At 38.5% G+C, this 26,883-nt stretch overlaps 1 protein-coding gene and 1 non-coding gene across 2 annotated transcripts; one reads left to right on the top strand and one right to left on the bottom strand.

Annotated features, from left to right (window-relative positions):
- SUMO1 (small ubiquitin like modifier 1) lies at window positions 1–25,997 on the top strand. Its single transcript, NM_001035458.1, is given in 5 exon segments — window positions 1–106; window positions 10,654–10,728; window positions 15,540–15,617; window positions 19,363–19,434; window positions 25,177–25,997. Coding segments are annotated over 5 exon segments (306 nt in total). The 5' UTR covers window positions 1–94; the 3' UTR covers window positions 25,246–25,997.
- Window positions 23,025–23,109, bottom strand: LOC112443644 (small nucleolar RNA SNORD103/SNORD85). The gene has a single exon (XR_003032047.1). It is a non-coding gene; the product is annotated as a small nucleolar RNA SNORD103/SNORD85 (small nucleolar RNA).
- Window positions 25,998–26,883: the final 886 nt, after the last annotated feature.

Raw genomic sequence — 26,883 nt, 5'->3', positions numbered from 1 at the left:
TTGGGTAGAGAGACGGATTTGTAAACCCCGGAGCGAGGTTCTACCTACCCGAGGCCGCTGGTGTGCGGAGACCCCGGGGGAAACTACCGTCACCATGTCTGACCAGGTACCAGACTGAGAGCCATCCGATAGCGGTGGCCAAGGCCTTACTCTGCAGGTCCGCCTGCTGATCGGCTGGGGCCGGGGATGGAGGCGCGGGGGAGGGGAGCGCGGAATGGGGGAGGGGGCGGCCGGTGGGGACTGGGCTGAAGAGGGAGGGGAGTAGACTAGGGCAGGAGACGCCCGGGCCTGTCGCGGGCCTCTAGGAGCCACCCTGACCCTCTCCGGGCTGGCTCATCACCCCCTGTGCCCCAGCGCCTCTGGTCGCGGCCTCCCTCTATTCGTCCCCGTCTTTTCTCCGGGGCGGACCCAGGTGCAGAGCCCAGCTTCCACTTTCCCAAGAGGGTCGCTGAGGATCCCGCCCGCCTGCCTCTCCGGAGAACTCACTGCAGAAGCAGGGCCCTAGGCCCCAATTATATAACGGGAGAGAATCCCTGCCCCGGAGGCTCTGTGGCCCTGAAAAGCTGGTGGACTCCACTCCCTGATTCTTGGTCTTTAGATAGTCGCGAAGTGGGACGTGGGGACGGAGGGAGGGAGACATTGTCTCGTGTTGCTGAGAACCTCGAAAGCTCCGCTTTCCATTTGGATTGCAGCTAGGCCGCCGCTGCTCTGCTCTGAGTGTTTTTCCGTGTGGGGGTGCAGAGCTGTCGCCTCTTTCCTTTTACTTTCCCATTTCTCACTCGGGATTGGTTCAGTAGCTCTCCAGTTGGAAGAGAGCACTCAGAATAACCAAGAAACAAAGTAGAACGAAACTGCTAGAGCTACAGAAAGCATTTCATCTGGAAGTTAACCTGAAGATGACTGATAACCTTTGAGGAAAAGGATAGGAAAACTTCGTGTGCGTGAAGCAGTTGCAGAACATTTGCAGAAAGCTTCGTGTTATAGCAGAGTGCTCCATCTCAGTGTTATTAGCAGGAATTTACTTGGGATTTGCATTCAATCAGGAGTGTTCGATTTTCCGTGGTGAGTTTTTCTTCCTCATTCATTCCTAGTTAACGTTGTTTGTGGCTGATGGGCTTTGCTGGTGGCTCAGCGTAAAGAATCAGCCTGCCAATGCAGGAGATGCGGGTTCGAGCCCTGGGTCGGGAAGATCCCCTGAAGGAGAAAATGGCAACCTACTCCAGTATTCTTGCCGGAGAAATCCCATGGACAGAGGAGCCTGGAGGGCTGTAGTTCATGGGGTTATAAAGTCCTACACGACTAAGCGACTAAACAACAACAAAGTGTTTATGGCTAGTTTTTACTTTATAAGGTTTTTGTCTGGCCTTCGTTTTGTTTGCTTAGATGACTTTGACTTTTTAAAGTATTTTTGAACCTTTTGCTTGTTTAATGATAGTTATTTAGAAAACTGTTTCTCATTCAACTCCACAGTGTACTTGAACTTTTAAATTTAACACACTATTCCCTTGGCTTTTAACCCAGTTCAGTTTTGTGCCACTTGGTGAGAGCAAGTGAGGCTTTTGTGGGTTTTTACTGTTGCACAAAACGTACATTTATAAGGTTAAACCATAATCTAGATTAGTTTTGAGTGGATCTTCTTACTAACAGTCTAGATTAACTCCCAAATTGATACCGGAACAGAGTTATAACTATCTCCCTAGGTAGTTGTTTACTTGATTTCCAGGGAGGAAAGAAAGGTGTAAATGCTTTATTTCATCAGCCTTTTATTTTGATGCTCAGAAGTGGCTAGGAAGTATGTTGAAATTTACTATGTAGTCTGAGGAAAGAGCAGTGTACAGAAGGAATTATAAAGTGAATTGTAGAATTTATTGCTCCAGTTTCAATTCCAGCTATTTAAGAGAAACTTGAAGAAATAAAGGACCTAGGACACTAACAGGTGGCCAAAACTATTTTCACAATAATGTTGGGACATTGTCTTTTTCACTCTCATTCTTTCATGGGGTTTTCTAAAGATTGACATGACCTGGGATATCACAACAGATTGAAACATAGAGGCAGATGTGGAAATTCAGCTGCTTTCTATTAAGCCAGATATTGAAGAGATTTGCAAAAAATGCAAAACAGTGCCACTTTTCTTACTAATTTTGTTTTTAAAAAAATGTCTTTTTAAGATTGAAGCTTTATTGCTACTTTCAAGAAATTGTTTTTTATATACACAGTACCATTTAATGAGGGTATCATCATATCCTTATAGGTGTTTCATATTGTTACTATTAAAATACTTTTCATAAGTATCAGTGTGATTTAATATCCTAAAATTAATTATGTGTTTATAAAACATACTTCAGATAAACTGCAGTAGGTACAACCAACCTAACAAAAGCTTTATGGAGTTCTAAATGATTTTTAAGAGGAATCCTGAGACTATAAAGTTTAAGAACTGTTGCTCTATGCTGATCAACCAATATCATTATTAATAATCAGGAGCCAGTACACTATTAGTGTTGTAGTGCTAGGGATTTAAAGAGATAAGAAGTGGAACTCTTACCCTGATGAAGCTTATGAGTGAGAATCCCAAGGTACTCCTGCGCCATACCAGTAGCATGAGACGACCACAGTCCCCAGAAGACAGTCTTAATATCAACCAAGTTGTTTTAGAATGACATATATTCTGAGGCCCCTCTCGGAGGGTTTTTTGTCTGTGCTGAAGATACTGGAATTGAGCAATAATTTCAAGTTAAAATAGGTGGATGTTAAAGTCATGTAAGACTTGAATTGCTGGGTTCTGCATTGATTAATAGAAAATGATTATTTTTGGAATTTGAGTGAAATAATTTCTCATAATTCTAACAATGCTAGCATTGTCCAGTGGACCGTTTTTGAATAATCCTCTAATACAGATTCTGAACCTGAGGATCATGAATCCTCAGGGCTGAAAATCCACTGAAATTTTATGGCAATCTGTGGTTTTTTTGCATGTGTATTTGTTTAGGGAGAAAGGATCCATAGCTTTCATTAGGGGTACATGATCCCTCAAAAAGTTTAAGGACTAGCCTTTAACCAATAATAGAGATCCGATGGTGTGCTTACTTTTAGCCTGATTTCACCTTGCAGCAAAACTGAGCACAATATATAGACCCAGATGCCAATGTCAAACTGGTAAGGATAATTTGTACAAATATTTTTCCTTCTTTCTTCCCTGTATTCACAGTTATAGTGTTTCTTTTCCATACTCAAGTCATGAAAGACAGCATGGACTTCAGCTCTTCAGTTTAGGTCTGTTAAATTTGTAATAATTGGATGACTGGTTTGGTTCAAATGCTAAATGAATCTGTTGTAGGTTTACTCTCTCCATCCCAACCTCAGAGAGAGGAGGGGTGGAGAGGGAGACAGATACTGATTGATTGAGCTCCTTTTATCTTTAGTCAAGGATTTGGAAACCTTATGTAATTTCGGCTATCTGTTGGTACCTAACAAACTGCTTAAAACATAATGGCTTAAAACAACAGTCTTGTTTTGCTCATAAATCTCAATTTTGGCAGGGCTCTGTGGTTTTGGGCTCATCACTGCTCCTTGACGCGTGGGGCCTTTGCTGGGATTACTCAGGGGGCTGTGGGCTGTAATGGATGGCTTCTTCATATAGTCTCAAGGCCTCTCTGAGTGGTCTTGTCATGTATTCCCTTCAGCACAGGGACCCCAGGATATTCAGACGTAGGCAGCTCAGGGCTCACAGGATAGTGTTCCAGAGAACCTTGGGTAGAAACCCCAAGCCTCCTAGAACCTAACTTTGGAAATCACTTTTGCATTCTGTTTGTCAGGCAAATCACTAAGTTCAACTCAAATTCAAGGGAAAGGCATTTATTTATTTCATTGTAGAGACAATTGACATATTAGTTTCAGATTATACAATGTAATTATTTGCATATATTGTGAAATGATCCCCAGGATAGGTCTAGTTAACAACCATCAACACACACAGTTACAGATTTTTCTTGTGTTAAGAGCTATTCTCAGCAACTTTCAAATATAGAATACAGTATTATTAGCTATAGTCACCAAGGAAAAGACATCAAGATTCCATTTCTTAATGGGAAGAGTAACAAAGAATTTGCAGTTATCTTTAATCTACCGCACTAGTTGTATTTCTTTTGTTAGGATAGCATCTTTCCCTGCAGCATTATTTATATCCCCCTGTTTTTGGTGTTCGCTGATCTTCCTGTTAGCCTGAGATGGCAGAAGAATATGATAAACTAGGTGTATATTGAAGTTCATAATTATGTATACTACTTACCTCGTAGAATAAATATGTTACACTGATGCTATGACTTGAGCATTTAGTTACTGGTACATATGCATCACCAACTCGATGGACGTGAGTTTGAGTGAACTCCGGGAGTTGGTGATGGACAGGGAGGCTTGGCCTGCTTGCAATTCATGGGGTCACAAAGAGTGGGACTGGACTGAACTGAACTGATACAAAGTATTCCATGCCCCAGGAGAGGAATGATACATTCTGTCTTCTCTCTGACAGATAGATACATGAAGTGCTGCTAGTAGATGTTGCAAACATTGATTATAATAAAACATTTCAAATAAAATGTGAACATTACTTAATAGTATTTTTAAAACTGAGTATGATTATTAGGGTTAGAGTACTTATGAGTGTTAGTGGAGTAGTTCAGATTTCAAAACTAAAGCAGTTGTCAAATATCTCTTGATTCTCATTAGCCTCCCCCCATATCAATTAGAATAATATTATATATTATAGCTTTTATATATAGTGTTACAATTATTTAAGTACCTTTCTCCATTACACTGTTTGCTTTCCAGGGTCAGAAATCAGGCTTTACTCACCCTTTTTTTCTGAAGTGCCAGCAATGACTGAATACTTAGTAAAAGTTTTTAAAGGAGTGAGTGGTAAGAGTCATTCATTTAACAAGCATTTATTGAATGTCAGTGTGTTCCAGGCACCATTCTAAGCCCCAGAACTGGAAGGTTGTCTCAAAAATGTGAAGCAGCAGGTATTTTCCTCTTCCTCTTTCAATTCCCTTTATGTTTTGTTACTGACGAAGGGTTGATTGTCATGCAGTAATTTTCCTTTTATGATGTTTGCATACCTTCTTGGTCTTTACTTCTATTAGCAATAGAACTAGTAACTTTATCCAGCCATCTTCTATTTCTAGGCTGTTACATTTATATCTTGGTAAGAAGAGTTGATAGCGCCTGGTGTCTGATAAATTCTTTTCTACCATTCTAGTTACCATGATTCAATCTCTAGATGACACAGACCTGAAAATTTAGAGATTTCCAGTTCTTGCCTTTGATCTTGTACGTTCCTTTACTTTTCTTTACATTACCAGTTTCTTCTGCTCTGGGGCTGTGTAACCTTCCCAGCCTAATAAGCCAGCCCTCTCTGGGATTCTCTTTTCTCTCATGACCTACTGTTCTGGGTCTAGTGCTGAATGCTTTCAGTGTTTTGTGACTAGTGTGCCATACCATTCTGTATTGGCAGCTTCTTTTTTTTTTTTTTAACAGGGGAGAGAAGGAAAGAAGGCATACAAAAGACACTGAGATTGCTAGAGACAAACTTTGGCCTTTTTCTGTACAAGATCTTCTCATTTTCCAGACTAGTTTGTTGAAGGAAAAAGGCACATGAAAAGTTAGATGACTGCATCGGGCAAGCGTGAGGCTATTAAAGAAGTGGGTACAGATGGCATTGCTCTTGTGCTTCAGAGTTGGGAAAAGATTGTCAAAATGGAGTGACTAAGGAGAGTGGCAGTATTCTTGGAAATTTCAAATTCTAGTGTTCACATGTTTTGTGAAATTGAAGTGAATGCTGAAAGGATTTTGTTTGTATTGACTGTTGTGTACGGTAGAAGTATGAAACATTAGTAAGATTTTGTGGTGTAATACAGATGATAGTGCTGTCAACTTAATTCAGCCAGCATTAAATAATTGCCTGGTGAAAATGTGGACCTCCTCCTCGTAAATTTGTAGGAAAGTCAAGACATACAAAACTGTCACAGAAAATGTTAATTTAATAAGCATATTGAGTATCCTTAAAATACTAGACACTGTACTTGACCAGAAATACAAAGAATAAGGCATGTCGATAAGGAACTGAATCTTGTGGGAAACACAGATATGCAGACATGTGGTTATAATAAAATTAAAGTAAGCAGTATGAGAACATTTAAGAGGGTGATCAGGGAAATGATTTTGTAGAAGTGATGCTTAAGTGGTCTTAAAAGGGGAATAGGGTAAGAAAGGGCATACTAAGCAGAGGTGAGTAACAGGTACAGGGATAGTGGAGATAAGGCAGAGAGTGCCATGTTTAAGGCGTTGTAGATGGTTCAGTTTGGCTGGAGCGAAGAATATTAGCAAAAGACGTAGGAGAATAAGGCTTGCTTGCTAGGCAGGGACCAGCACACGGAGGACCAGTATGTGTCAGCTAAGGAGTTTGAACTTAGTCCTGAAGATTCTGGGCAGATCAGATTGCGTTTTAGAGAAATGGCTCTGGTTGTAGTTGGGAAGAATTAATTAGAGGGAGCTAGACTTGGGACATCTGTTATACCATTGTGGTATTGCTAATGAGCAACAGTGACTGCCTGAAATAAGGCAGTGGGATAGAGAATGAGAATCACTAAGAGATATAGTTGTCAGAATGGTGAATTATTAAGTATGAGATTTAGGAGAGGAAGATAGCCAATGATGACTACTAAATTTGTGTTGTGTGCAGTTGAGTGTGTGTCAGACATTTATTGTAATTGGGAATCCAGGAGGAGTTGTAGTCTTTTTTGGGTTTTGGTTTTCAGGAAGAGGAGCTAGAAGTAATGCACTCAGTTTTAAGTTGAGCTACCCATGGAGACATCCAGAATGGAGATAAGTGTTCAAGCTCTTAGATAAATTGAGTGAAACTCAGAAAAGTGGTCAGGTTATTGAGAATGGTTAGTATCTGAGAGAGAGTTGGAATTGTAGGTCACCCAGGAAGATGAAGAAAAAGAAGCTTAAAGACTTAGGACCCAGAGGAGCACCAGCATTTAAGGAAGTGGTCAAGATGAGGGGACATAGAATCTTAGAGATCAAAGGTAGAGAGTTTGAAGGAGTCATCAGTGTCTATTGTTTAAAGATAAGACTTTAGATTGTCCTTTGGGTTTAGCAGTAAGAAGTTGAACTGGTAACCTTGGTGAAAGAAGTGTCAATTGGAGTGGTGGGGTATTGTATAAACCTGATGGCAGTGAGTTGAGAGTAAAAGTGGAAATAGCAAATGCCGATAGGGAAACAGTGGAAACAGTGGCTGAGTTTATTTTTCTGGGCTCCAAAATCACTGCATATGGTGATTGCAGCCATGAAATTAAAAGATGCTTGCTCCTTGGAAGGAAAGTTATGACCAACCTAGACAGCACATTAAAAAGCAGAGACATTACTTTGCCAACAAAGGTCCGTCTAGTCAAGGCTATGGTTTTTCCAGTAGTCATGTATGGATGTGAGGTTTGGACTATAAAGAAAGCTGAGCACCGAAGAATTGATGCTTTTGAACTGTGGTGTTGGAGAAGACTCTTGAGAGTCCCTTGGACTGCAAGGAGATCCAACCAGTCCATCCTAAAGGAGATCAGTCCTGGGTGTTCATAGGAGGGACTGATGTTGAAGCTGAAACTCCAATACTCTGGGCCACCTGATGCGAAGAGCTGACTCATTGGAAAAGACCCTGATGCTGGGAAAGATTGAGGGCAGGAGGAGAAAGGGATGACAGAGGATGAGATGGTTGGATGGCATCACCGACTCAATGGACATGGGTTTGGGTGGACTCCGGGAGTTGGTAACAGACAGGGAGGCCTGGTGTGCTGCGGTTCATGGGGTTCGTGGGGTCGGACACGACTGAGCTACTGAACTGAACTTAAAAGAAATCTGAAGAAAAGTATGAGTACGACTTGAGATGATAGTAAAGGGAGAATGTTTTTAAATAGAGAATAAATGTCTTTTAAAGGATATGAATACACTGCCAATAGGAGCATTAAAGGAAAATATTAATCCCAGTTGGAAAGTTGAGGGGAGATGTGGTTCCCAGAAGAGTTCTTTACATACTGGACTTCAGATGATGGATTTCCGTGAGATGACTTCAAGAGAGGTTATGGTAAAGGGAGGATGTGTATTACAGGTAAAGGAAACAAGGACAGCAAAGAGCTGAAGATGGAAGGAAGTTTATAGACATGTTCAGGGAATAGCACAAGTCCAATTTAACCAAATCCTTGGGTTGTAAAGAAAGTGGTGAGAGAAAAATGGGAGTTAAGGTTGGTACTGGAGGAACTGAATGCCATGTTGTGGACTTTGTTTCTAGGCCTTAAAGTACTGGGAGCTATTAATGCTTTCTGATAGGGGCAGTTATACAGTCAGAGAGGGGCTTCCCAGGTGGCGCTAATGGTAAAGAACCTGCCTGGCAATATAGGAGACACAAGAGACGCAGGTTCGATTCCTGGATCGGGAAGAACCCCTGGAGAAGGAAATGGCAACCTACTCCAGTATTCTTGCCTGGAGAATCCCATGGACAGAGGAGCCTGGTGGGCTATACAATCCAAGGGGGTCGTAAAGAGTTGGACACAACTGAGTGCACGAAAACAAACCAGTCAGAGAAGCTGTGCTTTTGGAAAGGGTTCTGAAGCAGTGTGGAGGATGGATTGGAGAAGAGGGAAGAACTCTTTTGTTCTGAGTATCCTCTGTCTAGGAAACACTGGAGCACAGTCAGTCCCATTGTGCTGATGTATTGCTGATCCTCTTGGAGGGGGATGTTTTCTTCCTTGTGGAAACTCAGATAAAGCTTCTTAACACACCTTCTCTCAGTTAAAGAGGACTCAGGGCTTCTTTGCTCTTTATTGCCTTTCACTGCATGGAATAAATTGTCCTTGTTCTCTCTCAGTACTTAAAGGAAGAAGGAATTGTTTACTTTGAATATAAATTCAGAGAAATGTGGTTGTGAGACTGTTTGAAGACAGTCTTCTAGTTTTCAGGTGAAATACTGTCTCACTAAAGAAGGTTAATTTTGCCAGCTGCCATAAAATGCAGTAGTCAGCAAATGTTGAAAGTACTGCAGAATGATAAACAGGCAAGAATTCATACTAATGAAGTCAGTTCTGTTATCTAAGCATTTCCCTGGGCTCTAGCCTGTATCTTAAATTTAAAAGCTACTTCTAGTTTAATATATTTTGTTAAATTTTGAATGTTAAAGAGTTTGTTAGTTTTCAGTTACTGGCATGAAATAAACAGGTAATGGACCTGTTACTTCTGAATTACAGAAGTATATTAAATTGTTAAGAATATACAATATTCTGATTGTATGTTCTTAAGTATACAAAATTCTTATTATATATTCTTAAGTAAGTTGGTTGTATTCTTACTAAAGGGCTTCCCTGGGGCTTAGTGGTAAAGAATCCACCTGCCAATGCAGGAGACTCGGGTTCGATCTCTGGATGAAGAAGATCTGGAGAAGGAAATGGCAACCCACTCCAGTATTCTTGTCTGGAAAATCCCATGGGAAGAGGAACCTGGAGGGCCACAGTCCATGAATTTGCAAAGAGTCAGACATGACTTAGCAGCTAAACAACAACCGTTCTTACCAAGAGTAGATTAACAGCTTGAAATTACTATGAATAATAAAGAAGTATATATTTAAATAAGTGAATAATATGGTTGCCAAACTAAGGTAAAGTGCATGGGAAAGCTACTTTTATCACACCATTGAGTGAAATTTACCAAGCTACCCTTTTACTAAAAATGGCTTACCTTTCTTAATACTTCATGGCAAAGTTGTTTAACTAGTTTATTCTAACTTCATTTTCTTATGGTATAATTTGTAAGAGGGTTATACTCTTTCCTTCTGTCTTCCAATTTTGTTTGCTCTTTACTATTATTACTTACCCTGCTTGGGCTTTTTTCTTGTTCCAGTTTAATTCTAATTTTTTTTCACCCAAGCCTGATCTTTTGAAATTGGATATACTGCTTCAGATAGTCTAAAATAATAACTGATATAAAATGATTTGTTTTGACTCGAGTACATTAAGCCAATACTTTGCTGTTTGATTTTCCTTCCTAAAAAGACTTTGCTTATGTTAATATGATTAATTTATATTTCTTAGTACAGTTTTGTAATTGGAGTAGTTAATTTTTCCCACTAGGTTGTAAGAAAATAACCTTGGATTCAAAATGTTTGGTCAAGGATTCCTGGAAGATGAGCTTCCTCTGACTGGTAGTAGTTGACTGTAAGATAATGGTTTCCAGGTTGTTCCTTTGCCTAGAAGCATTAGTATTGCCTGGTAATTAGTCAGAAGTGCATATTACAGACCTACCCGAGACCTACCGAATAAAAAGCTGGGTGTGAGACCCAGCCGCCTTTTTAACAAGTCCTTCCAGTGATTCTGATGCATGGTGAAGTTTTAGAACCTTTACTGTAGGATTATAATAAAAGAGACTTCTTTCATGATTTTTAGTAAACTGTTGTTTGAGAGAGTAATTGACTTAGAACCTTTTTTGCTTGATTGACTGGCAGAGAAAATAAATGCTTGCTGTATTTTTAGTTGCAAATTTTGTACCCTAAGTCAAAGTAATGGATGAGTAATTAAAATAGCACATAGAAACTTTTATATTTATATGTACTTTCAGGAAGCAAAACCTTCAACCGAGGACTTGGGGGATAAGAAGGAAGGAGAGTATATTAAACTCAAAGTCATTGGACAGGTGAGTTTCATTATTTTTCTCCTTTGACTCTGGAATGTGTGAATGATTTCTGAAACAGAAAAAATGATTCAACTAAGGCAAGTTATTGAAAAGTGGAGTTTCATTTACTGTATGTGCATCTGTTAGAGGTAGGAGAGGGTGATACTGTATTTTTAAATTGTTCCACTAGGCAACTTATCACTTTAATTTCTTCTAGTAGAACTTTTTCTTGTTTAGCATGCTTCAGTGGCAAATACAGTGACTACTATTAAGTGATAACACTAGAGGCCTTACACAAAAGAGCCTCTCAGGCCTTTTCCTGATCCCTTTCTCTCTGTTGGCACCTGATTTCTCCAGACTCTGATCTTTATCTTATTGACCCTTTTTGAGATGTTGCTGCTAAGTCGCTTCAGTCGTGTCCGACTCTGTGCGACCCCATAGACGGTAGCCCACCAGGCTCCCCTGTCCCTGGGCTTCTCCAGGCAAGAACACTGGAGTGGGTTGCCATTTCCTTCTCCGTTTGAGGTGCTAATAGATAATAAAGGTTAGCTGGAAATTAGTGGAGGAATGAATTTTCATAGTTGTTTTTTTAAGGGACAGAAGAACTGGTGCACTCTCACCATAGAAGTGTGAGAGTACATTTCCCCACATTCTCTGAAACATGGGGTATTATTATACCAGTCTTTTAGTTTTGGGCCAGTATGATGATATTGCTTTGACTCTTCATTATAATTTTTGTGTGGATATGTTTTCAGTTCTCTATATATGTAGGAATGCAATTGTTGGGTCTAGTATAGTAGTAACTTTGCTTAGGAGCCTTCAAACAGCTTTTAGCAATGGCTGCACCATTTTATACATTATTCTTACTGACAATAAATGAAGGTTTGTTATTTTACATTTCACCCAGTATTTGTTGTTCTTTTTTTTGTTTTAAATATATATAGTCATCCTAGTGAGTGTGAAGTGGTATCTCATTGTGTTTTTGATTTGTATTTCCCTGATGGTTAATGATGGATATCTTTTCCTGTTCTTATTGGCCATTTGCACATCTTTGGAGAAATGTGTCTATTCAGATCTTTTGTCCATTTTTAGATTGGATTATTTGTCTTTATTTTTGAGTTGTAATAACTTTTCACATGTATTTTGGTTATTAGATCCTTATCAGTTAGATGGTTTGCAGATGTTTTCTCCCATCTTTGGGTTGTCTTTTCACTTTCTGGGTTGTGTCCTTTGCACAAACAGTTTTTGATTTCAGTGAATTGAATGTATCTTTTTAGAAACTTCTTGGCTGTGCTGGGTCTTTGTTCTTTGCACGGGCTGTCTCTAGTTGCAGTGAGTGGGGACCTCTCTATGTGGTGCATGGGCTTCTCATTGCAGCGGCTTCTCTTGTTGTGGAGCATGGGCTCTGGGCACTCGGGCTCAGTAGTTCCCTGGCTCTATAGAGCACAGGCTCAATAGTTGTGGCACACGGGCTTGGTTGCTCCTTGGCATGTGGAATCTCCCAGACCAGAGATCAAACCTGTGTCTCCTGCATTGGCAGGCAGGTTGTTAACCACTGGACCACCAAGGAAATCCCTATTTTTTTCTTTTTTTGCTGTGGTTTTAGTGTCATATATGGGACTTCCCTGGTGGCTCAGACGGTTAAGCGTCAGTCTACAATGCAGGCGACCTGGGTTCGATCCCTGGGTTGGGAAGATCCCCTGGAGAAGGAAATGGCAATCCACTCCAGTACTATTGCCTGGAAAATCCCGTGGACAGAGGAGCCTGGTAGGCTACAGTACATGGGGTCGCAAAGAGTCAGACACGACGAAGCGACTTCACTTTCACTTTAGTGTCATATATAAGAAACTATTATCTCAATCAGGGTCACAGAAATTCACACCTATAGATTCTTTTAAAGTTTTTATGGTTTTAGCTCTTACATTAAGTTTTTGATCATTTTGAGTACTTTTTGCATGCTTTTAGTATGGGTTTGAAGGAGAGTCTAACTTCTTTTGCATATGGCTATCTGTTTTTCCTAGAACACTGATTGAAAGTTCTGTTCTTTTCCCATTGAATTGCTTGGCATCTTTGTCAAAATCAGTTGACTGTAGATATATATGAATTTATTTCTGGACTCTCAATTTTATTCTGTTGGTTTGTAGGCATACTTCAGAAATACTGAGGATTTGGCTCCAGACCGCTGCAGTAAAGTGTATCACTTGATCTTTTGTTTCCCAGTGCATAGGAAAGTTACGTTTACTCGATAATGTGGTTTAAGTGTATAGTAGTGTTATGTCTGGAAAAAAACAATGTACACACCTTAATTAAAAAATACTTTATTGCTGAAAAGTACTAACCATCATCTGAGCCTTCCGTGAGCTTTTTTTGTTGGGGTAGGATTTGAATTACTGAGAGAATTACCAAATTACTGATTACCAAACTGTGACACAGAGACCTGAAATGAGCAAACACCATTGGAAAAATAGTGTGGGTAGACTTGCTGAATGCAAGTTTGTTACAAACTTTCAAAAAGTTTGTAAAAAACGCAGTACCTGCAAAATTCAATAAAGACAGCACAGGGACCTCCTTGGTGGTCCAATGGCTAGGACTCTGTGCTCCCAGTGCAGGGGCACAGGTTCGTTTCTTGGTCAGGGAACTGTGGATCCCATATGCTGCAACTGAAGATCCTGTGTACCACAACAGATCTGGCATAGCCAAGTAAAAAAAAGCAGAGTGTAGTAAAGTAGGTATGCTTGTGTATGTTTCTCCTATGCCATGGATTACCTTTTTAACAATTACTAATTTGTAAGAATTCTTTATATTTACTTATTTTTTCTTGTCTGCTATATATGTTAACGTGAATATTTTCTTCAGAGTCTCGTAACTTACTTATAGGTGGTTTATGTTTTTATTAAGTTGGATTTATCAGTCTCCTTTTTTTTTTAATGGTTTCTGAGTTAAAATCTTGCTTTAAAGTAAGGATTTACTAATGTCAAGATTAGGAAAAAAGTCTTTCCCAAAGAAGAGGAGAAGATAACTAAATTTTTTTTAATGTTTTAATTAATTTAAACATTAACTAAACATTAATTAATCGGAGAAGGCAATGGCACCCCACTCCAGTACTCTTGCCTGGAAAATCCCATGGACGGAGGAGCCTGGTAGGCTGCAGTCCATGGGGTCACTAGAGTCGGACACGACTGAGCAACTTCACTTTTACTTTTCACTTTCATGCATTGGAGAAGGAAATGGCAACCCACTCCAGTGTTCTTGCCTGGAGAATCCCAGGGATGGGGAAGCCTGGTGAGCTGCTGTCTATGGGGTCACACAGAGTCTCGGACACGACTGAAGCGACTTAGCAGCAGCAGTAGCAGCAGCAAGCTCTTTAATTAATCTGGAAATGATTTTAGTTGATGGAGTGAGGTATTGCTCTAGAAGTTTTGTCTGTTCCTGAAATTATCCACAGGATGAGAATTTATTTATTATTATTTTTAAAGAAAAATACCACACAGCATGCAGGATCTTAGTTCCCCAACCAGGATCATTCCCAGTCCTGGCAGTGAAAGCACCAAGTCCTAACCATTGGACTGACTGCCAGGGAATTCCTTTTTTTTTATTAATATAAACAAAACATGCAACTTCCACTAATATGTATCTGTGAATGTGTTATGTAATCATTAGAATTGGCTTTGAAATTTTTACAGTGTGCAAGTGCTATTATTTTTTTCTGATGGTTGCCTGATAGTTTACTTGACAGTCTCAGTAGAAGAAAATTATCTGTGATCCCATATTTCAATTTGAGTGACTCAGGTTTTTCATTTTACTCATTCAAGAGAAACCAGACTCTGTATGGTGACTTTTTATTTCAGGAAGAATTGCTCAGTCTGCTGTTTTACGGTATATGTCTCTCTTATAGCTTTGACCATCTTTAATGACACTTCAGTGTCACTTCACTTTTTATTCTGAGTTGCCTTTGGGAATTTGTGATAGTTTAGATTTTTATTGTGAAAGTAGAATAGGTATGCAATTCTGAAGGAATGCATTTTTGACATACATAGTTTTACTTATACTGCTAATTTTAATACCTAAAATAGATTATGTTTTGATGCTTACTCCTTGGAAGGAAAGTTATGACCAACCTAGACTGCATATTAAAAAGCAGAGACATTACTCTGTCAACAAAGGTCCGTCTAGTCAAGTCTATGGTTTTTCCAGTAGTCATGTATGGATGTGAGAGCTGGACTATAAAGAAAGCTGAACACCGAAAAACTGATACTTTTGAACTGTGGTGTTGGAGAAGACTCTTGAGAGTCCCTTGGACTGCAGGGAGATCCAACCAGTCCATCCTAAAGGAGATCAGTCCTGGGTGTTCATTGGAAGGACTGATGCTAAAGCTGAAACTCCAATACTTTGGCCACGTGATGCAAAGAGCTGACTCATTTGAGAACACCCTGATGCTGGGAAAGATTGAGGGCAGGAGGAGAAGGGGACGACAGAAAATGAGATGGTGGATGGCATCACCAAATCAATGGACGTGGGTTAGGGTGGACTCTGGGAGTTGGTGATGGAAAGGGAGGCCTGGCGTGTTGCAATTCATGGGGTCGCAAAGAGTTGGACGCAACTGAACAACTGAACTGAACTGAAACTTGCTTTGAAATGGGTATAAAGCAAGTTTGAGGATGATTATTTTAATAAAACCTGTTAGGAATGCTAAAAAGAATATTTTGGAGGGAAAATATAGGTGACAAGTTGTATGTGTTTGTATATAGTATATGTATAATTAAATAATTTGTTTCAGGCAAAGCAAGTAACTTACACGAAGAGTGATAATCCTTTTCCTCTTATCTCCTTAGGATAGCAGTGAGATTCACTTCAAAGTGAAAATGACAACACATCTCAAGAAACTCAAAGAATCATACTGTCAAAGACAGGTCTGTATGTTGTAGTATTAAATTCAGTGCTTTATATATCATTAACTTTTCTTTTAAGAAAGCTTGTCAAAAGAAAAGTAATCTTTTGGGAATTCTTTGGTGGTCTAGTATTTAGGACTTTGCAAGAAGAAAGATCATTTAGGTGTTGGGATAAGGAAAACAGTGGGCTTCCCTGGTGGCTCAGACAGTAGAGAATCTGCCTGCAAGACAGGAGACCTAGATTCTATCCCTGCAGGGTCAGGAAAATCCCCTGGAGGAGGGACTGGTTACCCACTCCAGTGTTAGGATAAGTGAGCCAATAAACTTTTTTTTTTTTTTTGCTGTACTGCGTGGCCTGTGGGATCCTAATGCCCGGACCGAGGATTGAACCTATGCCCTTGGCAGTAAAAGTTCAGTCCTCATCACTGAACTGCCAGGGAATTCCCTGTTTCTGTTTTTGATGTTAATTGTTAAGCTCAGTAAAGTCTTATTAATTGCGGCTCAACTAGCTCACATTTGTAATAATATTGATGGGAACTAAAACTGGAAATGAACGTGTATTAGCTGCACTGTGCTAATAGGTACTTAGATACATTCTCATTTACTCTTCACAATAACTCCAAAGAAAATATGTAGTCTTTTACCTCATCTGTAGACAATGGAGTTGATTATTGAGGAGAAACAGTGCAAAAGTGAAAATTAAACTGATTCAGAATTGAAATTGCTGTGCTGTGCTTAGTCATGTCTGACTCTTTGTGACCCATGGACTGTAGCCCACCAGGCTCCTCTGTCCACGGAATTCTCCAGGCAAGAATACTGGAGTGGGTTGCCATGCCTTCCTCCAGGGGATCTTCCCAACCCAGGGATCAAACCCAGGTCTCCTGCATTGCAGGTGAATTCTTTACCAGCTGAGCTTACCAGGGAAGCCCTAAGGTGCCAGGGGAGATAATATAACATCAAGTTGGAATAATTTTTTATGCTTCAGAGTTTATAGTCTTTAGAAAAAGTTTCTATCTATACTCAGTTCACAAAGGCTTGATAAAATTTTTTCTTATATTGCTGATATTCATGCAGTGGGACACTTAATTTATCTGAAGTATGGAATTCTTACCCAATAAGAGAGATTGAATCATCTTTCCATTTTGATATTGTAGACTTGCTTCTGTAGAAACTTTTATGACTACAGTATAAGATACTTACTTTTTGAAAGATCTTATATTTAAAATCAAAGAATATTTTGTCCTTGTCAGTTATGTTTAGTAGTTAATATAACCCTGGAAATAATTTAAAAGTAGAGAATTTTCTGGTGGTTCAGTGCTTAGGACTTTGCAGTTTGACTGCTGGGGCCCTGGTCAATCCCTGGTCAGGGAACTAAGAAAAAGTTTAAAACCACCTCCAGGGTAAGTTTGCACAGTCTTGTATATATAAGTGTAGTACATATTAGGAAGATTGTTTGAGTTTTTTATGATGTTTTTGGGATAGTATTTAAACATGGTGGAAATCTTTTTTTTTTTTCTTCTAATTTTATTTTATTTTTAAACTTTACATAATTGTATTAGTTTTGCCAAATATCAAAATGAATCCACCACAGGTATACATGTGTTCCCCATCCCAAACCCTCCTCCCTCCTCCCTCCCCATACCATCCCTCTGGGCCGTCCCAGTGCACCAGCCCCAAGCATCCAGCATCGTGCATCGAGCCTGGACTGGCAACTCGTTTCCTACATGATATTTTACATGTTTCATTGCCATTCTCCCAGATCTTCCCACCCTCTTGTGATAATGTACTATTATTAATTCAGCACAGTTACTGTGCTGTGTGACAGCAGGGTCCTGAATTATTTTCTCTTTTTTTTTTTTTTCTGTTTTGTTGATTTATTTGGCTACACCAGGTCTTAGTTACAGTATGAGAACTTTTGTTTTGTTTTTTTTTTTTTCTAATTTTATTTTATTTTTAAACTTTACATAATTGTATTAGTTTTGCCAAATATCAAAATGAATCCGCCACGGGTATACATGTGTTCCCCATCCTGAACCCTCCTCCCTCCTCCCTCCCCATACCATCCCTCTGGGTCGTCCCAGTGCACTAGCCCCAAGCATCCAGTATCGTGCATCGAACCTGGACTGGCAACTCGTTTCTTACATGATATTTTACATGTTTCAATGCCATTCTCCCAAATCTTCCCACCCTCTCCCTCTCCCACAGAGTCCATAAGACTGTTCTATACATCAGTGTCTCTTTTGCTGTCTCGTACACCGGGTTATTGTTACCATCTTTCTAAATTCCATATATATGCGTTAGTATACTGTATTTATGTTTTTCCTTCTGGCTTACTTCACTCTGTATAATAGGCTCCAGTTTCATCCACCTCATTAGAACTGATTCAAATGTATTCTTTTTAATGGCTGAGTAATACTCCATTGTGTATATGTACCACAGCTTTCTTATCCATTCATCTGCTGATGGACATCTAGGTTGCTTCCATGTCCTGGCTATTATAAACAGTGCTGCGATGAACATTGGGGTACACGTGTCTCTTTCCCTTCTGGTTTCCTTAGTGTGTATGCCCAGCAGTGGGATTGCTGGATCATAAGGCAGTTCTATTTCCAGTTTTTTAAGGAATCTCCACACTGTTCTCCATAGTGGCTGTACTAGTTTGCATTCCCACCAACAGTGTAAGAGGGTTCCCTTTTCTCCACACCCTCTCCAGCATTTATTATTTGTAGACTTTTGGATCGCAGCCATTCTGACTGGTGTGAAATGGTACCTCATAGTGGTTTTGATTTGCATTTCTCTGATAATGAGTGATGTTGAGCATCTTTTCATGGGTTTGTTAGCCATCTGTATGTCTTCTTTGGAGAATCAAAGGAAACTATTAGCAAGGTGAAAAGACAGCCTTCAGAATGGGAGAAAATAATAGCAAATGAAGCAACCGACAAACAACTAATCTTAAAAATATACAAGCAACTCCTACAGCTCAACTCCAGAAAAATAAACGACCCAATCAAAAAATGGGCCAAAGAACTAAATAGACATTTCTCTAAACATGGCGGAAATCTTAACACATTAGTTATTGAGCAGAACTTTCTGATACTTGTGGACTAAATAAATGATTATTGATTTATACTTGTTAGTGAAGTTACTTCTCTTTAAATGAGCCGTCTACTCTCTTTTAGCCATTTTTGTGGAGTAAGTGATTAGAAAAATATATTTTAATACCTTTTGTGATACTTATAGTGCTATAAATGCCATCACAGGTTTACTGTAGTTTATCTGGCTTGCTACTGTGCTTTGCCAAATTTCTATGATTTAGTCTGTTTAAAACCAATTTTGCTTGTACAGTTGGTAGCTGGTGTTCATCCAATATCTGATTTTATTTTTATGTTAGCTTATAGATTTGAGAGGAAACTATGTAGAATAGTGGCTAAGAATACACAGGGTTGGGAACAGATTTGGCCTTCAAAGGTTGACCAGCTTGTGTGTCCTCTCTATACCTTAGATTTTCTAGCGGTAAATGAAGATAAGGTGACAATACTCATCTTTTAGGGCCGTTGTGATGAAAAATTTATGATTCTGTATATAAAATATTTGGTATCAGGAGTACCTAGCAAATAGTTTTTACTCAGTTAATGGTAATGATGATAGAATTAGCTGTCTAGTTTTATGTTCTACACATTCTGTTGGAGCTTTCATATTTGCTTTTTGTGCATCAAAGTTTCTGTTATCTCTTAAAAGGTTTATATTTGTACATTTTCTGTCTTTTTAGGGAGTTCCCATGAATTCACTCAGGTTTCTCTTTGAAGGTCAGAGAATTGCTGATAATCACACTCCAAAAGAAGTGAGTATAATTTCTTCTCTGAATTCAAGACATATTTTGAATTTTGCATTGAATGATGTGGTTCGCTGTACCATTAAACTGCCCTTTTCTTGAATATTCTCTGAGTTAAGTGATATATTATTTGTCAGAGAGAAAAACAATCTTTTGGGTTGAATTTCCCTTTTAGTGCCTTCAAATGTGCCAGTAAAAAGAGGTGAAAAGTAGGGATTGAGTACTTAAATTGTTATAAGGCACATACTATGCCTTTTTAAGGACGGACAGATGGTTCTCAAATTTGGCAGATTTCGGGTTCATTTTCATGGTGATAGTGACCTTTAGAGTTCAATTTTGACTTTTGGCCCATTTTGAGAACTTAATATAGAAGCTTGCTGCTAAGTCACTTCAGTCGTGTCCGACTCTGTGCGACCCTATAGACAGCAGCCCACCAGGCTCCCCCGTCCCTGGGATTCTCCAGGCCAGAACATGGAGTGGGTGGCCATTTCCTTCTCCAATGCATGACAGTGAAAAGTGAAAGTGAAGTCACTCAGTCGTGTCCAACTCTTAGCGACCCCGTGGACTGCAGCCTACTAGGTTCCTCCGTCCATGGGATTTTCCAGGCAAGAGTACTGGAGTGGGGTCCCATCACCTTCTCCAAATGCAGAAGCTTAGTATATATTTTTGGCTCTGTCATTTTGGGTTATGTTTTTTAATGCTTCTATGCCTTCATTTGTTTTATTGAATATATTGTTTTATTTCTCTGTTTATATATTCCACCTTCTCTACGCTCATTCTCACTCCTACCCCCGGATATCTGAAAGTAATAAAATGTGAGAAAAAGAGTGTGTGTGTATTTACAATTATACAGATTCCCCTCCTCCAAATACAAAATAACATTTCTGATATTTCTGATAGTGGGAACAATGTATGGCTATTATTAGCTTTTTTATTTGAAAACATTTCAAACTTACTGAATGATGAGACTAGTATAATATTCTCCTGTATAACCTTTTTCGTAGATTCTTCATTTATTAACGTTGTGCTGTGTTTGATTTATCATTCTCTGTGTATGTACAGATTATCACTACTGGTGGACCATTTAATATTAATTTGCAGGTGATATGGCTCTTTACCCCTCAGTATTTGAGTGTTATTGTTCTCCTAAGAGTCACAGTTAAATTATCTAATTTAGGTGATTTAACCTTGATACAATACTGTAATTGAATATACAGTCAAAATAATCTGATTTTGTAATTTGTCTCAGTAAGGTCCTTTATAGCTCACCTGCCTTTTTTTTTTTTTTTTTAAACTTAACCTGGGATCTCATCCAGGATATGCATTCTGCCTGGTTATCATGCCTCTTAGCTTCCTTTTCATATGAAACAGTTACTCAGTCTTCGTTTTTCATTATACTGTTGTTGTTCAGTCGCTAAGTTGTGTCCAACTCTTTGTTTCCCCACGCACACAACAGTCCTGCAGCACACCAGTCTTCCCGGTCTTTCACCGTCTCCCGGTGTTTGTTCAAACTCATGTCCATTGGGTTGATGATGCCATCCAACTATGAGGTCCCCTTCTCCTGCCTTCAGTCTTTGCCGGAATCAGGGTCTTTTCCAGTGAACAGCTCTTTGCATCAGGTGGCCAAAGTGTTGGAGCTTCAGCTTCAACATGAGTCTTTCCAATGAATATTCAGGGTTGATTTCTTTAGGACTGACTGATTCATTACACTGATGTTTTTAAAAAGAATTCAGGCCAACTGTATTTTAGATTGTCCTTCATGTAAAGTAATTAGCCTCCAATTAAAATAAATGAATTTAAAAAAAAAAGAATGTCCTTCAGTTGGGGTTTGTCTGTTGTTTCCTTATGATTAGATTCAGGTTTGAACATTTGGTAGGAGCAACACTGAATGAAGCTGTGAAATTCCAAGTGCATGATGTTAGGAATTATATGATGTCCATGTCTTACTATGGGTAATACTAATTTTGCTCACTTAGTTAAGATGGTAACTGCCAGATATTTTATCCATTGTATCATTTTATCCACTGTAGCATTGTATCAATTTATCCAAGTTATTTTGTAATTAATAAGTAATTTGTGGGGAGATACTTTGTATGAGTGATGTTCTTTAGATATTAGCCAGTGGGAACCCCTTCAAGTTGGCACATCTGTTCTTTTGACATCCCTTCATCTTTTTAAATTAAAAAGTTTTTGTTTTGTGATGATTTTCAAATTACAGAAAAGTGGCAAGAATAAGTGCAAAAAATTGAACTCTCTTCTACCTAGATTTACCGGTTTTTAACATTTTCCTACCTGTACTTTATGTACTTTATTATTTGCCTCCCCCGCCCCCCACCATATGTGTGTGTAAGTGTATCTTCTGAACCATTTGGGAGTAGGCTGCATACACCATGGCCATTTACTAAATATTTTAGTGTGTATTTCTTAAGAACAAGTATTCTCTTTGACATAACTCCAGTACTGTTGTTAAGAGTCAGGACACTGAATACTGTTAGAATACTGTTTTGTCATGTGTCCCAATTTTCCCTTTTATGGTAAGTTTTCTCCCTCATCGTAGGATCCAGTTCAGTGTGAACACATGGTGACTCAGCTGGTAAAGAATCCTCCTGCAGTGAGGGAGTCCTGGGTTCCATCTCTGGGTTGGGAAGATCCTCTGGAGAAGGGAATGGCAACTTACTCCAGTATTCTTGCCTGGAGAATCCCATGGACAGGAAGGAGCCTGGTGGGCTATTGTCCATGGGGTCGCAAAGAGTCAGACATGACTGAGCGATTTTCATTTTCACTTTAATTATCTTTAACTTGGAACTTCAGACTGTCTTTGTCTTCATGACATTTACATCCCCCCCTCCCCCCACTGGAGATCAATTTATTTCACCTAAAATACACTTACATCTGGAAAACACTAAGTTATTTGTACTGGAAAAGGTAGTTTAGACCCAGAACAGGAATCCCAGAGAAACCAGATCAGGAAAAGATACTCAGGAATATATAGGGTAGAAAGAACAATGGTGGGGTGGGGCACAGGGAAGAGAAGGGAGACAAAAACTACTACAGTGTAGCCACTGGATCAGAAAACAAACAAAAAAATACAGTAAAATGTATATCTAAAAAATCAACAATGTATCATATTGGTGGGAGAGGGCAAAGATATGGAAAATACCTAGGAAATCAAAATTTCCTGCTTGATTTTAGTAAGTGGGCATTATGGTCAAGAGAGGGGAAAAAGTTCCATGTTCGAAAGAAACAAGAAAATTAACAAGGAAAGATTCAGTCATCACATTTTCATCCTGGAACACCCCAGGGAAAATTAAAACTGATAACGATCTGAACATTAGGAGAAAACAAACTAGTAGCCTCACCCCTGCTTCTAATCACTTACACACAACATCCTCTTCTTACCCCTGTGCCTCCTGTGCTGGGCACTGAATGGAATGAACTCCCAACCTGCCGTGCATCTTCAACATTCCCTCTGCCCTCACCAGCATCTTGACAGGCCCATCTGAGTCTCACAGCTTAAGGACTCGACTCCCCAGCCTTCAGTTGCCATCGTCAACACCAGCATGGTGTTTTGTTTTGAACTGGAGGTGGTGGGTGCCTCGTCTGGCTCAGAACTTGAGTCCAGAGTAAAGATTGTCATTACCGAACTCTGTTCTCAGAGAGGGCAAGTGGCTCATCACTGCCAGACATTTACATTTTTGAAGAGTACAAACCAGTTATTTTTCCAGAAAGACTCTCAATTTGGGCTGTTCTGTTAACTCATGACTAGATTTGGATCATGTGTGTTTGTCTGGATTACTGTGTAAATGGTGATGTGTCTTTCTCAGGCTGTAATATCTGGAGTATATCACACTGGGTTTAACAGTTATCGATTTTTTTTCCTGTGTGGTTAAACCATTTTTCCTGTTGTAATTGAGTAATATGTGGGCACATACTTTGAAACTATGTGACTATCCTTTTTCTCATCAAACTTTCCCCTGTAGGTTTAATATCCACCTACTTTCTTGAGTACTTCCTTACTGTCTGGCACAAGATATTCCAAACTCATTTTATATTTTCCCTGTCTTAACTTGGTTAAGGCACAGGGATAGGGAGGCCTGGCATGTTGCAGTCCATAGGGTTGCAGAGTCAGACTTAGTGACTGAACAACAAAAGCTTGGCATAATCTCACCAACACAGAAGGTTATTTGATACATTTTAGTGACACCTCCCTTACTATCATTAAAAGATTTATCTTTTTAGAAGAATAATGGGGCAGTGGGAGAGAGTAGGTATTTAGGGAGTGACCTCTTTGTACTGTTGCTTATTCACTCTTATCCGACAGTGTACTTCTTAAAGCTGATGGCTTCATATTCACCATAGTTTAAGGACATATGCTACCTTCCCCATTCAAGGGTTCCTTGTACTGTTTGGAATTCTAGTCCTTGCAGTGTTTACCAGGCTAAGTGTGCAATTAAAATTAAATTTTAATAGCATCTTTAATTAATAATTATTTTAACATTCATGTTTTATCACAGTCAAGATATCCGTGACACCAGAACCAATTAATCACTTTAAAAAATTCTAAATCCACTTATTTTTAGATTTCTTAGCATATTTTAATTTTCACATTTTGTAATTCTGCACAAAATTGTCCTGTATAAAATATAGAACTTGTCTCATTAGAGATTACTTGAACTTTCCTTTGAACTGTTTTCATTTGCTTTTGTGATTCACTGTAGTTCACTGGAAACAATGCTGATTTTTGTTTTCAGTCTGCCTATTTCAGTGTTCTTTAACCCTGGCTGCACACCAGAATCAACAGATTTGCAGTTCTTTACAAGCCTCATTGAGGCGTCTATGGGTTTCTATGCAACACCAGCCTCCTTCTGTACAATTTTTTAAATAAAGAATGCTTGTAGTTAAAAATGAAAGTATTAAAAAACCAAACTACCAAAGTATATAAAATGGGAAATACACTCTAGATATCTCTGCATTCCCATTTCTCAGAGGCAACCATTATTAATAATGTCTTTAAGAAAAACATTCCAGACACTTCACGCATATAAAAAAAAATTGCATATATTTTGCTTAATGTTCTGTAAAAGGCATTGTAAAGGGTCTCCCCCCCCCGCCCCCCCCCCTTTTCTGGAAGAATTGAGAACTGGCCTGAAAAATCAAGCCTATAGAATTGAAGTGTCAAAAGTAGATGTATAATAACTCTTCACTGAGAGTGGTCACTATCAAAGAAAATAATAGTTAAATTCTAGAAGGAATTCTATATAACAAAGCAAACTACTTAGAAATGAACCCTTAGACAGTATTTTTCTAGCCAAAACCCACATATATTTCAAGTGAAGTCAGGTTTTTTGAAAGAGAAGAAAGAGATTCTGTCGAATAATTACATCTGGAAGTAAAATGATTTTTAGAAAACATGGCATCAAACTATTACTTAAACTATTCTATACATGTTTCATTAGATTTAAAACTCCTTTAAGGTACTTTGCAGAAACACTTAAATTTTACATGGTGAATAAACTGGGAAGTAAAGTTGGCTCAGCAAAGTAACATGAATGATTTCATATTGACATAGTATCAGAAGAAAAGAATATACCTCTCTGTTCTTTGGATTAAAGGAAACAAGATTGTTAGTTTCAGAACAGGATAACTATGGATTATTTTTGTATCTTTTCTGCACAGTTGCCACATAGTTGCAGCCAGTTAAAAAAATAGTACTTTGTATTCTACTACTAACACTTTTCTTTCCTCTTACAGCTGGGAATGGAGGAAGAAGATGTGATTGAAGTTTATCAGGAACAAACAGGGGGTCATTCAACGGTTTAGATATTCTTTTTATTTTTTTTTCTTTCCCCTTAATCCTTTTTTATTTTTAAAAATAGTTCTTTTGTAATGTGGTGTTCAAAACATAATTGAAACTGGCACCCCATCTCTTTAAAACATCTGGTAATTTGAATTCTAGTGCCCATTATTCATTATTGTTTCTTTTCATTGTGCTGATTTTTGGTGATCAAACCTCAGCCCCCTTCATATCACTCTCTCCTTTTTAAAAATTACATGTGTGCATAGAGAGCCCGCCTTTTCCAGGACTGTGCATTTGCAGGCTTGTGATAAATAAGATCAACTAATCCAAGTGTTCCTAATGACTTTCCAATTGGCCCTGACGTTCTAGCATGTGATTGCTTCACTCCTGGACTATGACTTTCAGTGGGAGATGGAAGTTTTTCGGAAAACAGAACTGTGGAAAAATGACCTTTCCTTAACTTGAAGCTACTTTTAAAATCTGAGGGTCTGGACCAAAAGAAGAGGAATATCCATTTGGAGTCAAAATGACAGAGAATAATGACTAACTCCAAAGATGGCTTCACTGAAGAGAAAGCATTTTAAGATGAAAGAAAAATCTTGTCAGAAGATCCCAGAAAAGATCTAATTTTCATTAGCAGTTAAAGTTATTCATGCAGAAGTGTATACAACAGAACACTGCTCTTTTTGACTTTATTTGTACTTTTTGGCCTGGGATATGGGTTTTAAATGGACAGTGTCTGTACCAGCTTCATTAAAATAAACAAAATATTTGTAAAAACTGTACCCATGTTTATTTTATTTTTAATTGTACAGAAAGAAAAAAAGAAAATGCTTAAAACATAAGGTTTTTTTGCATCATACTGGAAATTATTGTTCATACATGGTACAGATTTTTTTACGGATTATGTGGTGATGATCATGACTTTGAAGCACTGAAAGTTACTGAAGTGCCTTCAGAATTAAGGATTTAATTAAGGTCACAATACCTTCTTAAATACTCACTGTTGTTTTTTAAAAAAATTTGATATTCCTGTATGGTGCATTTATATGATACAGTTACCCAATATGTTGAATAAATGGGCATGCCAGAAATTCTTAATTGATATTGATAATTTCAGTTTTTCCCTTAACAATTTTCAAAATGTTCTCTGTAGTTAAGGTTGTTTATATTTTATTTCTTTATATCATCTTTTCAACTGTAAAATTAAAATACTAAATTAGTTCCTCAATTAGAGGGCTTAACTTTTTCTTTTAACTCCTTAATGAATCACAGAATTCAGAATATATATGCACATATGTAATCCAATTTTGTATTATTCCAAGTAGAATGTCATCTAGCTACTTGAGAAGAGCAAATAAAACCTATCTCTAATGCAAACTATTATAGTTTGAATACCCTCTCAAATTTCCTGTTGAAAAATAATTGGCTTGTCTTATAAATCTTATTTTGACCATACCTGAAAAATTATTTGTATCGTACATATATAGTCTAGGTAAATTAGAACTTTTAGACCATTGTGTTAAATAGTACATAGAAATAAGGCCCATTTCCAGAAAGTCCTCATTGAGTTGCATATTTCTGTCAGGCCTGAGAAAACTGATAGGCTATTTGAGCTATCCAGAATGCGCATATATGTAGTTTGGTATCAGCTTTGTTTG

This window comes from Bos taurus, chromosome 2 (assembly GCF_002263795.3).
Source record: "Bos taurus isolate L1 Dominette 01449 registration number 42190680 breed Hereford chromosome 2, ARS-UCD2.0, whole genome shotgun sequence".
Lineage (NCBI taxonomy): Eukaryota > Metazoa > Chordata > Mammalia > Artiodactyla > Bovidae > Bos > Bos taurus.
This window is presented reverse-complemented; position numbering and strand designations above follow the sequence as displayed.